Source organism: Plecotus auritus (assembly GCF_963455305.1).
Source record: "Plecotus auritus genome assembly, chromosome: 6".
NCBI classification, from domain to species: Eukaryota; Metazoa; Chordata; class Mammalia; order Chiroptera; family Vespertilionidae; genus Plecotus; species Plecotus auritus.
In genome coordinates, this window is record NC_137773.1 from 29,455,210 (window position 1) to 29,470,466 (window position 15,257).

Below are 15,257 nucleotides of genomic sequence, written 5' to 3' on the forward strand. Positions count from 1 at the left end.
AACAACCACAAGGAACTGAATCTCACCAATAACTATGTAAGAGAGATTAGAAGTAGCTCCTCCCTCACTCGAGCCTTCAGATAAGACAACAGCCCTAGCTGACACCTTGATTACAGCCTTGTGAGAAAGTTTGAGGCAGAGGCATCCAGATTCCTGACTCACAAAACAAATGAGATGATTGTTGTTTTAAGCCACTAAGTTTTAGGGTAATTTGTTACACAATAATGGGTAATTTATATGTTACTAAAAATGCCTAGTTTAAATATAATCACAAAGAAGCATAAAACAAACCAGAATTAAGGGCATCCTGAAAAATAAATGGCTTATAGTCTTTAAAAAATATCAGTTTCATAAAAGACAAAGCAAGGCTGAAGAACTGTTTTATATTAAAGTTACCTAAAGAGACATGACAACTAAATACAATGTATGATCCTGGACTTGAAAGAATATCCTTGTTCTTAAGATATTCACAATAAAGTGTTTAGGATTAGAGACGTCATGCATACAACTTACTCTCAAATCCTATATAATAAAACCCTAATATGCAAATAGACCAAACAGTGGAATGACTGGTCACTATGAACTGACCACCAGGGGGCAGATGCTCAATGCAGGAGCTGCCCCTGGTGGTCAGTGCACTCCCACAGGGGGAGCTCCACTCAGCCAGAAGCTGGGTTCACAGCTGGCGAGTGCAGTGGCGGTGGTAGGAGCCTCTGGCAGCACTAAGGAGCAGCGAGCAGAGTGGTAGGGAGCAGCAAGCAGGTGGACGGTAAGGAGCGAGGGGTCCTGGATTGTGAGAGGGATGTCCGCCTGCTGGCTTAGGCCCGCTCCCTAAGTCGGCCAGTGAACATCCCCTGAACTGTGAGAGGGCAGAGGCCAGGCTGAGGGATCCCCCCCACCACCTCCAGTGCACGAATTTTGTGCACTGGGCCTCTAGTGGTTCCTAAAAATTAACATGTGTGTACACACACATAAATACTTATACACATGTGTAAACACACAAATATATATGAAAATGATAAAGAGAATGAAAAAGAGGGATGATAAAGGAAATATAGCAAAATACAAAATATTAACAATAGGTGTATCTGGGTGAAGGATATATAGTTCTTTGCACAATTCTTGCAACCCTTCTATAAATTTTAAATATTTTCAAAAAGGAAAGTTAAAAAGAGAACTTGCTGTGAGACCACCTATCAAAATTACAAAACTGTTTACTCTTTGACTCAGCAATTTCACTTCTGGGAATTCATCCCACATATATACTGCATATGTGTAAAATAATGCAGGTACAAAGCTATTGAATGCATTTGATGGTAATAATCAATGATTGGAAACAATCCAAGTATCAATTTACTAATCGGGAGACTGATTAATATCACATTGGAATTCTAAATGGCTTTTTAAAAAATAGCTTTCTTTCTTGCCCTGACCGGTTTGGTTCAGTGGATAGAGCGTCCGCCTGCGGACTGAAAGGTCCCAGGTTCGATTCCCGTCAGGGGCATGTACCTCGGTTGCGGCACATCCCCAGTGGGAGGTGTGCAGGAAGCAGCTGATTGATGTTTCTATCTTATCGATGTTTCTAACTCTCTATCCCTCTCTCTTCCTCTCTGTAAAAAAATCAATAAAATATATATTTTTTTAAAAAAATAGCTTTCTTATGTATTACAATGGAAATGTTTTTAAAGTATATATTGTAGAGTGAAGAAAGCAAGATATAGGACAGTGTATAGTATGTTATCTTTTTTGTAAAAAAAGTGGGGAAATAAAAATGTATATCTATATTTGACCATATTTGCATAAAGAAATGCTGAAAGGATACTTAAGAAATTAATAAAATGTTTACATAGGAGGCAGAAGGAAACAGAGGTGGAATAGGAGTTGGATAGGAATGGGAATGAGATAATATATATTTATTATATTGTTTTGATTTTCAAATCATGTAAATGTGTTTCCTATCCTAAAGTAAATAAAGGAAATTACTAAGATTGAAGTAGATGGCAGATCTATAAAGACGCAAATGAAAAGATGTCCCTAAGGTATTATTAACTGGGAAAAGCAAATTGCAGAACAATATATGAGGTGTCCCAAAAAATGCAGACACATACTTTGAATAATTATAAAGGCAGTGTTTATTACAATACATTTCATTTTCAAAACTGAGCTATCAGCTATTAAAGTGTGTATACATTTTGAGGGACATCCTGTATATACTATAAAATGATCCCTATTGTACAAAAAAACACATACCTTTATATATACAAAAATGCTTGTAATAATCAGATATTAACTAGTGACTTCTTGGGGATGAGTCTGGAGGCAAGATGAGGCTATAGAGGGAATCTGATGTTTTATTTTTTTAAATTGCAGTATTGTTTACATATAGTGAACTCAATGTGTTTTGGCAAATATATGCATCTATATTATCCACCTCTCTATCAAAATATGGAAAATTTCTTTCCCCCCTAAAGGAAAAGAAGTTCTGCCATCATTTGGTAGGTATGGTAGAAGTTCTACCACACTACTGGTTTAAACTTAAAGTGCTTAATAATTAATCCTTAATTACTGTGTTAATTAATTCAATAAGTATTTAGAGCTTAACAATATCAAGCACTGTTCCAGGCCTTAAAATATAGCATGAAAAAAAATAAATTTTGGCCATCAAGGAGTTTATATTCAACATTGATGAAGAAACAAATATATATCAGATGAAAGTCATAGAACAAACAGTAGTATCTTTTTAATATGGTTACTGAGGATTCTATAAAATGTTTAAGGTGTGTATTGGTATACAATCTTCCAACAATTTTATTATTATTGCTATGCATGTTTTATCCTAAACATTTCTTATCTAAAATGTTATTGTTTGTAAGCCAAAAACGGATGGTGAAGAAAAACTGAGCTTAAATATTTCCATGGAAAACATACAAACAAGTAAAAGAAAAATAAATAACAACAAATTAAAATGCCTGATAAGTTTTAACCCAAACAGAATTCCAGAGGCAGAAAAGAACTGGGCACCAGGACAAGTCTGAAGAGTGTGGTGAGCGTGAATTAGAAACAGTGAGATTCTGCGGGTGCTGGATGTGTTTTATTTTTTAAAAATATGTTTTTACTGATTTCAGAGAGGGTAAGAGAGGGATAGAAACATCAATGATGAGAAAGAATCATTGATTGGCTGCCTCCTGCACACCCCACACTGGGGACCAAGCCCATCACCCTGGCATGTGCCCTGACCGGGGAATCGAACCTTGACCCCATGGTGCATAGGTTGATGCTCAGCCACTGAGCCACACCAGACAGGTTGGATGTTTTTAATAGCGAAAAAGAGATCAGGAAGAAAAATAAAACATGGGTAGCTCTGCCATGAGCCCCAAAACATACCAGTGCAGAGCTATCAGGAATCTTATCATGCTCAGCCTGGTAAGGATCTACCCATCTGAAGGGATTTTCACAATGGAAGAAATCAGAGTAAAAGAATGCTAACCATATATCCAACGGCACCCTTAATATCTGCATTTGGATGTTTCTCAGGATCTCAGACTTAATATGTTCACAGCTCAACTCTTGATGTCTCTGAAATCTACCCTTCACTAGTCTTCCACATTTTATGAAATGGTACCTTTGTCCATCCAGTTCCTCAATTCAGAAACCTGGAAATGACTCAATCCCTCCTCTCTTTCATCAACTGTATTTATTCAGTCAATGGTATTTTATTGAGGATTTGCCACTTGCCAGGCAATGATCTTGCCAGACACTGGTGACTATAATAACCAAAATAGTCCCTGCCCTCATGGAGTTTACATTCCAGCCATTCCATTATTGTCTTGTTGAATCTATTTCTCCAATCCATCCATTTATTTCTATATTCACTGCTTTCCTTTTAATCCGTTCCAAATCTGTTTCTTACCAGGAATGTTGCCATAGTCTCCCATCTGTTCTCCCTGCTTCCACTTATAACCCTCATAAATCAAGTCACCTAACAGCAGCCAGGGTAATGTTTTAAAAATTCAAATCATATTTTGCCTTTCAATAGCTTCTAAGTACAAGCGTACTTAGAATAAAATCCAGGATATTTCATATAGTTTACAAGGCTCTACTTATTTTCCATTTCTAGCCTCCCCAGCCCTTTTCAGTTGATCACCTTTTCATTTTTTAGGACCTTTACACATGCTATTCCCTCTGCCTGATATTTTCTTCTTTAATCTCCTTGTTACCTAGCTAACTTCTACTCATCCATCCTTTAGATCTCACTCTAAATATCTCTTCCTGAAAGAAGCCTTCTCCAACTCTTTGGACTGTGGTAGGCCTCCCTATTACAAACTCTCCTAGCATCCTTGTTTTTCTCTGTGGTGGCATTTATCAGACTTGCAAAAGGCCATATCTTAGAATGGGGGCCCATTAAGGCAGGAATCATACCAGCATTGTTCATTGCTGCACCCTTGGCACCTAAGACAGTGCCTTACATAAAGTGAGCAGTTAATAAATTCATGGAAGAACCACTCACTACTAGACTTGGGGCAGGCTCTTGTTTTTGAGTGGGCTCTTTGAACCTATACACTGCAGAGAATGGGAGCCTGGACTTATGCAGAGGTGGTTTAAGTTTATGCTATCTCCTCTCACGTGACGGTCTCATACAGCATAAGAATAGAGCACCCTGTACCTCTTGTTCTTCAAAAGCATATGGAATATAAAAAAATATATTACTTTTTCTGTAAACTAGTAATGAGCAATCAGAAAATAAAACAAAAATGCAATTACAGTAATATTCAAAACCATCAGATATGTAGGAATAAGTTAATGAAAGATATTCAAGATATCTACACTGAAAACGATAAAACATTGTTGAGAGAAGTTAAAGAAGACCTAAGTAACTGGAAATATATACTACTCTCATGGATTGGATGTTTCAGTATTGTTAGGATGATCCCTCCCCTAATGAATGAATAGATTCAGGGCAACCTCGTTCAAAATCATTGCAGGCTTTTCCCCTCTGGAAAGTGACAAGATTATTTTAACTTATTTGGAAAGACAAAGAACCAAGAATAGTCAAAACAATGTTGAAAAAGAAGAAAGTTGGAAGACTTACCTACCTGACTTCAAGGCTTACTATAAAACTACAATAGTCAAGACAAGAGGATAGACAAATAGATCAATGGCACATGATAGAGAGTCTAGAAATAGACCCACATATAGCAAATGATTTTCTTTTCAAAATATTTTTATTGATTTCAGAGAGGAAGGGAGAGGGAGAGATAGAAACATTAATGATGAGAGAGAATCATTGATTAGCTGCCTCCTGCACGACCCCTACTGGGGTAGAGCCCACAACCCGGGCATGTGCCCTTGACTGGAATCGAACCCGGGACACTTCTGTCCACAGACCTATGCTCTATCCACTGAGCCAAATCAGCTAGGGCTCAATCAAATGATTTTCAACAAGTTTAACAAAGCTATTCAATAGGGAAAGGAAAATGTTTTTGACAAATGCTGCTGCAAAAACTGGGCATCCATTTGGGGTAGAGCACACAGAAGTCCATACTGTCCCATTATTGCGGAAGCCTCTCTTTGGATGATGCTTTCTTTCCTATGACGCGAGAGCCTTGACATTTGGGATCGTTAGCCACAAATGGAAATTGGAATCAATAGCTGAATCACAAATTCACTAGTGTCACTCCACACTGGGAAATGTCAGTGAGATTACTGTCCATGAAAAACGTGTCAACTTTATAAAAGTACTGTCGACTCTCCATAAAAATTCTCCTTGAGTTTATAAAGGTCTATGCATTTATTTTCACAAGAGTCAAGTTTGGAAAATAGGCAATGCTTCTAATTTACATTCAGGGTAATCATCTGTTATCTATTTAAGCTAGATGGGGAAAATGAGATAAAGGAAATAGGCATCAAGTTACACCAGCAATTAAGTTTCCCAGAGGAAAAATAGAACCTCAACCCTTAGCTTATTGAATTGCTACCTCATACCACATGTAAAAGTCAATTTTAAATAAGGTAAACAGAAGAGTCAATAGTTGTCAAATACGTGCCTTTTGCTCACCAGGAATATTCACTGCTCCCTCTAAAATACTGCTGAGCAAGTATTACACAAGATAAATCCAATACATGCAAGTGACACATATTGGTGGAGATGCTTGCCTATTCTTGGTTTCCAAGCTTTAGCAAAATCTTTAGGTGAGCATCAGAATCCACATTGGAGATGCCCAATTATCTGATTTGCTGAATTCCTTTTAGAGACCAACATCCAGGTAGCATTTATAATAAAAATGACATAGCATACTTGGACAACAATATGGAACACTACTATGACTAATCAATCAGACACACTTTTATGCATCTTACTACTAATATTATCTTTCTCTTGTCTTACCAGTAATTCTCCTTCCACTCTTTTCAGTTTCCATATTATTCATTTTAACTAATTTCACTTTCCAAATGTTACTCTTTCCTTTTCTTTTTTTGTTGTTATAGTTTAGACTTCAAGCTTCTAAATCACTGACAGTGACATATAAAGGGTAATTTTATATGTGAATGTTATTCCATAATTTTTGAAGTGTTTGTAAACTGCAAGTTCAGTGAAAAGCTATGCTAACATTATTTGGATCCATTGTATGATCACCTGATTACAAGAAACAGTCCATATTCAGCATTCTGCTAGGTCAAATTCACTTAAAGCATTTGAATTAGCCACAGTGGAGTAGGAGATATGGCCGGTGGGTCCCATGTTGGGATCTGAGGTGCAGAATTAGGCAATGGAGGCACCAGGAGGGTTGTTCTCAACCACATGGACCACATAGGCAGCCTGGTGGAAAACTGGCACATTGTTGTTGATGTCACCAATGTGTAGGGTGATGCTTCTACTGGAGGAGAGGGGTAGCTTGCTTCTGTTAGTGGTCATGACGGTGACATTGTACTCCAGGGTTTACTCCAGGTCCAGGGCCCCATCTGTTACAAGCTTATAGTAATTATTCATGGAAGATTAAATTCTGAAAGGTGCATTTTCTTGTATCTCCCCCTTTTCTCCCAAATCTGGATCCTGTGTTTTAAACAGAGCAATTACTGGCTAAGGTGCAGAATCTTTAGGAATCACTGTGGAAATAGAAGTAAAAATCACCTCTGGGACTTTGTCATTATCATCTAGAATTTTGATCTCAACTACAATGGACAACTAGTTCCCCTCTGCTCTTTGCTTCTGAAACCATGGAATATTTTTTAATCTCTTCATTGTCCAATGTACTTAAAGTGTTTATTCCTCCGCTATGGTGATCAAAGCCAAACTGGATATGGGTACTCTGGGCTGCAAAGACATAACTGATTTTCACTTTGAGGCCCTCGTCCAGGTCAGTGGCCCTCACCCTCACCCTGGATGCTGGGAAATGGCTTCTCAAAGACTGACCCTGTGTACATTCTGGCTAAAATGAGGGGTGGGGGTGTTGTAGTTGTGTTGCTTCCAGGTAATCCTCATCATCCAACACTGCAGGGCGAAGTGATGTGAGCTTTGCTTTTCCAGGTCTAGTAGCTTCTTTAACACAAGTTCAGTGTGTTTGTTTCTATTGTTGTTTTCTTTTAGTTGAAGACAAATATAGAGTTGCTGCTAAGGCGGTAATTTTTAAAGGAATTGCTTCCAACATCAGGATCTTCTGTAGATTCTACTGCGAATTTTGCTCCAGGCTGGGTCAACTCACATATATAACTAAAAACACTTCTGCTGAACCAGGGGGTATTATCATTTACATATTGAATATTTATATTAATGTGAAAAATAATTAAAGGATTTTCAACTACTGTTTCTAAACATATGATACAAACTCTAGCATGTCGTCATATTCACTCCAGGTCCATCTTGTTACTCACAAGTAAGTCTTCATTTTCTTCACTTGGAGTGAAGTATCCATTTTCTTAATTAACCCATAGCTTCTGAGTGGGTAAGCCTTGGACATTAAGCCCCAAATCTTTGGCAAGTTCTGATTAGGAAAGTCATCCAGTAGAAACCTTATGGAAACTCCTCATTTATCATTGTTTTCACATTGGCTGATAGCAGTGCTCTGAGTCCCTACTCTAGAATTGTAGCCTGAAGAAATCAGAGGTTGAGGTTCTGAAGAGTTGAGAGCAATGAGAAACAGATGTTTCTCACTGGAACTTGCAAGTTGAAAGGCAGTAGTACAGTCTTATTCGTGTGATTAAGTATTCCTGGGAATTTATATCCTCAGTAACTCCAGTATATGAAGTCAAAGCAATGACTTCTTTTTATGTCCTCCTGATGTTTAAGAATATTTTTAGGCTGAGTCTCTCTTTTTATTTTATTTTATTTTGGGGATGGGAGGGTGGGGGTATCTTTTTTTCATATAACACAGTCTCAGGATAAACTATTGGCCGAATCTTCAGTTGCAAACTTATAGAAAGCTTCTAAGAAGTGTCACCATATGGAAATCTCATGGACTTGAAAATTTTGACAAATCCCCAGTTCTTTAGCTTTGTACAGATAGGTCAGAGAGCTTATTAGGAGTTCAATATAGAGGGAAAGCACGTGTAAAATAATTGGTATTATAGTACAATTTTTTCCCCAGAGACCACTTTCTAATCATTGAACTCAAGCCTTTTATTGAGTATTAAGAAGGTGTGTAAACCACTGTGTGAAATGCTTAAGACTTAAAGATAGGCCCACAGAGCTATTAGTACCACCACCCATCGTGCCGTCTTCGCTGACATCACGCTCCAGTTCCTGGTTGGATTTACTTTTGGCAACCTGGTTGGAATGTGTCTGGCCCAAAATTATGACATGCCAAACCTGGCTAAAAAACTTGAAGAAATTAAAAAGGACATGGATGCCAAGAAGAAACCCCCTAGTTCATGAGGCCAACTCCAGCACTGGCTCCAGGAAATCCTGATTCTACTCTTCTCCAGGGCCTCCTTTACATCAGAACCAAAGTTTCTGTCTTCTGCTCAGTCTCAGCCTTTGCTTCGAGCACAAATGGGGCCACGAGTTAAGAACTGTGCTTACTTTCCCAACATCCTCACCTCTTCCCTTCCTCCTTCTAGCACCTTGGAAGGTCCTAAGACTGGAATTATGGTGCTATATTAGTAAACATGACCTTAAAAAAAAAGATAAATGAATATTGTCCTCAATATTATACAGAGTAGATCTTTTTAAAAATATTTTTATTGATTTCAAAGAGGAAGGGAGAGGGAGAGAAACATCAATGATGAGAGAGAATCATCGATCAGCTTCCTCCTGCATGACCCCCTCCAGAGATCGAGCCTGAAACCCAGGCATGTGCCCTGACCAGAATTGAACCATGTCCTCCTGGTTTATAAGTAGACATTCAACCACTGAGCCACATGGGCCATGCTAGAGTAGATCTTTTAATGACTTCTCTAAGTGAAAGTTTGGAGGTACTGATTCCTTTTGCATATAGATAAATTATTTTATTTTACTCTATGGTCTATCTGATGACAATTTCTTCACATTTTCTGTACCAGAGCTCTTCCCATTTGGTATACAGAAAACTCATCCTCTATTCTTTGATATAATTTCATTGCTGGAACCAGAGAAATTATCAACAAATATCCTAAAGCTAGGATTAATATTTTGCATAGCCATTAGCTTAAACTCACACAGTCCAAATAAAATCAACTCCAACTTTCAGGGTTGCTAATCCATTTTCCAGTTAAATCATCCTAGCAATCCTAGTGGGGTAAATCGACCATTTGAATAATAGGTTCCATGTTTAGGTTACACTATGGTTCAGATAGACAAAAATTAACACTCATAAAATTGTCCCATCCAATAAGATATTTTCCCTGTCTTTTATGACCACAAACAGGGGCTTCTCAATCAAGAATGTTGCTAGGCACTTAAGATTTTTAAATTAGCTTTCATAACAATTTTAGAACAGTTTTACTTCCACCCATAGGTTATCCCTTTGTACCATGTGGAGAAGCACACACATCATTATTACTTTTCCCAACAGAATGTTAAGTGTGCTTACATTAAAAGCATGACTCCTTTTATTAACAATGTAAAAAAATGGCTACTGCTAATTAAGCACATATTACGTATGAAGCATATTATGAACCAGTGATATGTTATCATTAATCCTCACCACAGTTTTACAAATTATATATTGCAATCCCCATTATGCTGAAGCTGAAAGAGATTAAATAACTTGTCAAAGGTGATACCGTTAGGAGTTACCTCATTGCAAAGCTGCTATTTTTCCATCAGACTACATTTTAGAATACTGATATCAGGTAATCCCTAGAGCGCATACATTTGTTCATTCATTCACTCAACAACCATTTAATGAAGCCTGTTTAGCTCAAACTGGAAGCATAGTTAAGATTACTGATACTTGAGATATAGTCTATGGGTCATGATTTATCATTGCTCTTACTCTTAAGGATTATCACTAAATTGGGTAAAATGAACAGAAGTCAGCATATTTGGACAATACTAGGTTAACCTCCCAAATAATTTCTGTTGTGTGCTCCATCTTTCCTTCAGAATTGACCACCATATGAAAACTGGCACTGTGATAAACATTTCTATAGCTTTTACAAAACTACAGGAGTGACATTGCCCTCTATTCCCCTCAAAATTACTTAGAAAACTATTTAAATTCCATTTGTAAGTTAATGTTTACACAAAGTTTGCATATTTAGGTATACTCAAAACTTCCTTTAAAAAAATCAGACACAAATAGAACCACACTGTATTTCTGGATATTTTTTTTGTCTTGGTTGTCAAGAAGCATAAAGTTGTATGTGAATCTTAGTAACAGTCTCATTCTAGGGCCATTTGATTTTCTTTCGTTCTCTAAATGTTTTTCAATCTCTTTTATAAGTCTAGGGTTTAATTAACTATTGTATTTTTGAAAGTAGATAGGCAACAAATAAAGAAAGAAAACAATAAGGATGTTATTCCCTACTTTATACCAGAATAACCAAAAGAAACCAGGCTTCTCACAGGTTCCAGAAATGTTTTCTCATGAATAATGTACGTTAGCATTCAATTTCTGTTCAACATTCTACAATAAGGATATATTTGTGTGTGTTTTTTTTCAGGAAACATTTAGAATCTGTGGACGTCCCAGAAAATATTCCGTGAGTGTGAACGTTGTGGGAAATTTAACATAAGAAAAGAGAATTACTGCAAATCCAACAAAGTGCCAAAAAATGTGCTCAAAACACAATTTGTTAACTCTCAGTGTTCCACAAAGTCATCATTAAAATAATCAGTGTGGATAAAATGGGCAAAAGAAATATCTAAATTGGAAACACATACAGACATTATATTCCCGAAATCTATAATGGGGGTGAAAAACCCATCTCATCAGTTTTTCCTCATGAGAACACTTATGCATTTGCATATTTAAGTGAGAAAGTTTTAAGTAAGAAATAATTTCACCATATTTGGAAGTTCAAGAATGATTTGAAACCATGAAATGACTTAGCACACTGAGAAAGTATAAATGTGTGTGTCTCTAATAACCAGAAGGAATCATTGTACTTCAGAAGAAACTAAATGCACTTTATGAATTTGTAGCCATTTAAAGTGTAGTTGAAGTCAGTCAATTTATAAATTTATTTAAAATATCATTTATCATTTTCATCGAAATAGATTTATCTCCTTGAGAAGAATTTGAGTTCTTAACAGATAAATTGGCATCAAATGTTCAATATAAAACTCTTGCATGGCCAATGGGAAATAAGACCAATTAAAAGCAGGAAGAATTTTATAGTTTGATAATTAAATTAGTGAAACTAGACAGTTTCTTAACAAGTACTTTATAAAGTGGATACAGCCCGGCCCACATGGCTCAGGGTTGAGCATCGACCTATGAATCAGAAGGTCACAGTTCAATTCCCGGTCAGGATACATGTCCAGGTTGCAGGCTCAATCCCCAATGTGGGGTGTGCAGGAGGCAGCCGATCAGTGATTCTCTCTCATCATTGATGCTTCTGTCTCTCTCTACCTCTCCCTTCCTCTCTGAAATCAATAAAAATATTTTAAAAAATAAAGTAGATTCAAAATTTTTATATAACATACACAAGTACATAAAAATTTGTTATAAGGTGTGAGGGAAGGCCTCAGGGAAAGCGGAAGGGTTGTCATTGGTATCTGCCATGTATACATAACTTCATTAGTACCTGCTTTATAAATTCCCAATACATACTCATCACCTATAATAAGATATTTTGCTCAAAGCTCAGAGAAGAGTATTTGATATGGACTCACCTGAATTAATGCATGATTATCTCTAGAAAACACTGAATCACCTGACAGCAAAAGAGGCTCGCTTTTCCCACAGCTCTCCTGGCTGATGAGTGTGTCCGCGTAGTTGGGCTGGGGGAAGATCAGGTGACTCTTACCAGAGTCCGCGGTGAGGGAGACCTCATGGGAATAGGTCTGCAGGAATGCCTGCACCCCGTCCACGCCCACAAAGTGGGAAGCGGGCACGCCTGCAAACCCGTTTCCCGGAGCCTGGAGCAGGCGCAATGTGTGCCAGCGCCTCAATCTGAGCGCCAGCAGCACGATGACAAAGGCAAGGAAGACACAAGAGACTGCGGCCACGGCCACCACTAGGTACAGTGTAAGGCCAGAGTCCTCAGGGTTGGCAGGAGACTCAAAGCTACTTAGGTCTGCCAAGACATCTGGGATGCTGTCAGCCAAGGCCACAGTAAGTGTGACTGTGGCAGAGAGAGGGGGCTGGCCGTGGTCCTGAACAGCCACCACCAGGCTCTGCTTGAGCGCGTCTCTGTCCAGCAGGGCCCTTGCGGTGCGCACTTCGCCCGTGTGCAGCCCCACCGTGAAGAGCCCTGGCTCGCTGGCCTTCAGCAGGCGGTAGGACAGCCAGGCGTTCTGGCCAGAGTCTCTGTCCACTGCCACCACCTTGGTCACCAGATAGCCGGGCTCTGCGGAGCGGGGTGCCAGCTCCACCCCGGTAGAACCATCAGTGGGGAGGGCAGGGTATAGGATCTCTGGCGTGTTGTCATTCTGGTCCAGTACAAACAGGCCCAGGGACACATTGCTGCTGAATGGAGGGTCCCCACTGTCCTGTGCCATCACTTGTAGCTGCAGGTCTCGGAACTGCTCATAGTCGAAGGAGCACAGCGCGTACAGGACTCCAGTGTCTGAGTTAATTGAGATGTAAGAGGACAGGGGAGCTCCCTGGACAGTGTCTTCTATCAGAGAGTACGTGACCTGAGCGTTCTCTCCATAGTCGGGGTCGTAGGCGGTCACGGAGACTATAGAGGCTCCTCTGGGGTTGTTCTCTGAGATATAGGCGGTGTAGAAGGCATGAGAGAAGGCGGGGGGGTTGTCGTTGGTGTCTGCGACATTCAGTAAGATGTGAGTTTTTGTGGACAGGGGTGGACGTCCTCTGTCAGTGGCAGTCACCGTGATATTGTAGCTAGGGACCAGTTCTCGGTCTAGGAGTGTGTCTGTCACTAAACTATAGTAAGTTCCATAAGACTTTTCTAATTTAAAGGGCAGATTCTCTTGGATAAAACAGACCACTTGTCCATTTTCCCCAGAGTCTTGATCATTTACATTTAAAAGGGCGACTAATGTCCCTTTCGGAGAGTTTTCCATAATGGAGCTGGAGAGAGAGGTGACAAGTACTTCAGGGACATTGTCATTCACATCCAGAACTGTGATAAAGACTTTGGCTCCCGCAGAATATCCTGCATTATCCGTTGCTTGCACTTCCATCTCATAGAATCCTGATTCCTCGTGGTCCAGCTCCCCTTTTGTTGAAATTGTCCCTAAATTACAATTCAGCTCGAAAAGTTGGGCCGCCTTGTTGTCCACATACCGGAAGGAATACATCACTTCCGCATTGGCTCCTTCGTCAGGGTCGGTGGCGTTCACCAGCAGCAGCGTGGTGCCCACGGCCGCGTTCTCGGGAACGCTCACGCGGTACTCGGACTGCGCGAACGCTGGGGCGTTGTCGTTCGCATCCAGGACCGTCACGCGGATGCGCGCGCTGCCAGTGCGCACTGGGTCGCCGCTGTCGGAGGCCAAGAGAACCAGGTGGTGAACCGCCTTTTCCTCGCGGTCCAGGGCGCGCTCCAGTACCAATTCTGGATACTTGTTACCATCTGCTCCGCTCTGAACCGCCAGGGAGAAGTGAGTATTGTTACTGAGCTCGTAGCTCTGGAGAGAGTTTTTCCCGATATCCGGATCCCAAGCGTGGGGAAGGGGGAACCGCATCCCAGTGGCTGCGTTTTCGCTCATTTTTATTTCTAATTCACCTTCCCGGAAGGAGGGGGCATTGTCATTAATGTCCCTCACTTCTACCACCACCCCGTATATTTTCACTTTATCCTCCATCAAGATCTCCAGATTTAGTTGACACTTTATGGCCCCCATACAGAGCTCCTCCCGGTCTATCCTGCCCGCGGTGACCAAGCTGCCGCTACGGGGATTCAGAGCGAAAAGTTGCGTCCTACCTCCGGAGACGATGCGGACTCCGCGCTCCTGCAGTTCCCGGGCCTCCAGCCCCAGATCCCTGGCGATGTTGCCCACCTTAGAGCCTTTTTCCAGCTCCTCGGGAACTGAATAATGGATTTGGGTGCATCCAGGTTCCCACAGAATCCCCAAGAGAACTCCCAGCAGGACCAGCCCTTTGCAGTCCTGGTGCAGTGGCATAGGAATCATTGTCACTTTCCTGGAGAATTATTTCCAGTTCTTCCCTTGACCACCGATGTCGATGTCAGGATCGCTAGGTCTGTCCTTAGAACCCGGCAGCTGAGGGACCAGAGCCCCTCAGTTCAGTTTCCTCACAGTCCAGGAGGAGATGGTTAGTTTCTGTCTGTGCTTTGTGCTTCAGGCGCGTGCACAGCGGCAGGAAGGATCGCTCTGCTTTTCTCTCCCTGATTGGTGAACAGCGGCGCTCAGAGTCCTAACCAATTACTGCACAATCTTGAACTCGGAGAAAAGATTTTTGGTTTTTAGACCTCAAATAGCTCCACCTACTGTTCTTCAAATAGGGATGGAAGTGGAGCCCATTAAAACGACATTTTTTTTTTGTTTTAATAGAAACTTCAGGGAGCTTCTTTTTATTTCCCCAAAATGTTTTCACACAGGGCCACTCTCCTAAGATTATTTTCTGTAGCTGTAGGCATATTCTGATATTCCCATGAGCTTTTAAATGAACTTGAAATTTCTATACACAGTAATTTTATCCTTCATTTTAATGCACCTGCGTTGACATCACCAATAACTCCCACAACATTCC

General features: G+C 40.2%; 2 protein-coding genes across 21 annotated transcripts in view; one reads left to right on the forward strand and one right to left on the reverse strand.

The window, feature by feature from the left end:
- Positions 1 to 15,257, reverse strand: part of LOC308250372 (protocadherin gamma-C4) — a gene marked incomplete at its 5' end in the record, with an annotated part of 563,663 nt that overhangs the window by 52,611 nt on the left and 495,795 nt on the right. Inside the window, one exon of one of the 20 annotated variants that reach the window (XM_080672919.1) lies at positions 12,254 to 14,838. The exons of the other annotated variants lie outside the window; for them this stretch is intronic. Coding sequence (XP_080529045.1) covers positions 12,254 to 14,677 — 2,424 coding nt within the window. Of the gene's footprint in view, positions 1 to 12,253; positions 14,839 to 15,257 lie in introns of those variants that run through there. 20 annotated transcript variants of the gene reach the window in all.
- Positions 7,275 to 8,869, forward strand: LOC308250555 (short transmembrane mitochondrial protein 1-like; the record flags this gene model as incomplete). The annotated part of the gene is made up of 2 exons (XM_080673261.1): positions 7,275 to 7,355; positions 8,735 to 8,869. The coding sequence occupies 2 exons, from the start codon at positions 7,275 to 7,277 to the stop codon at positions 8,867 to 8,869; spliced, it is 216 nt and encodes a 71-aa protein (XP_080529387.1).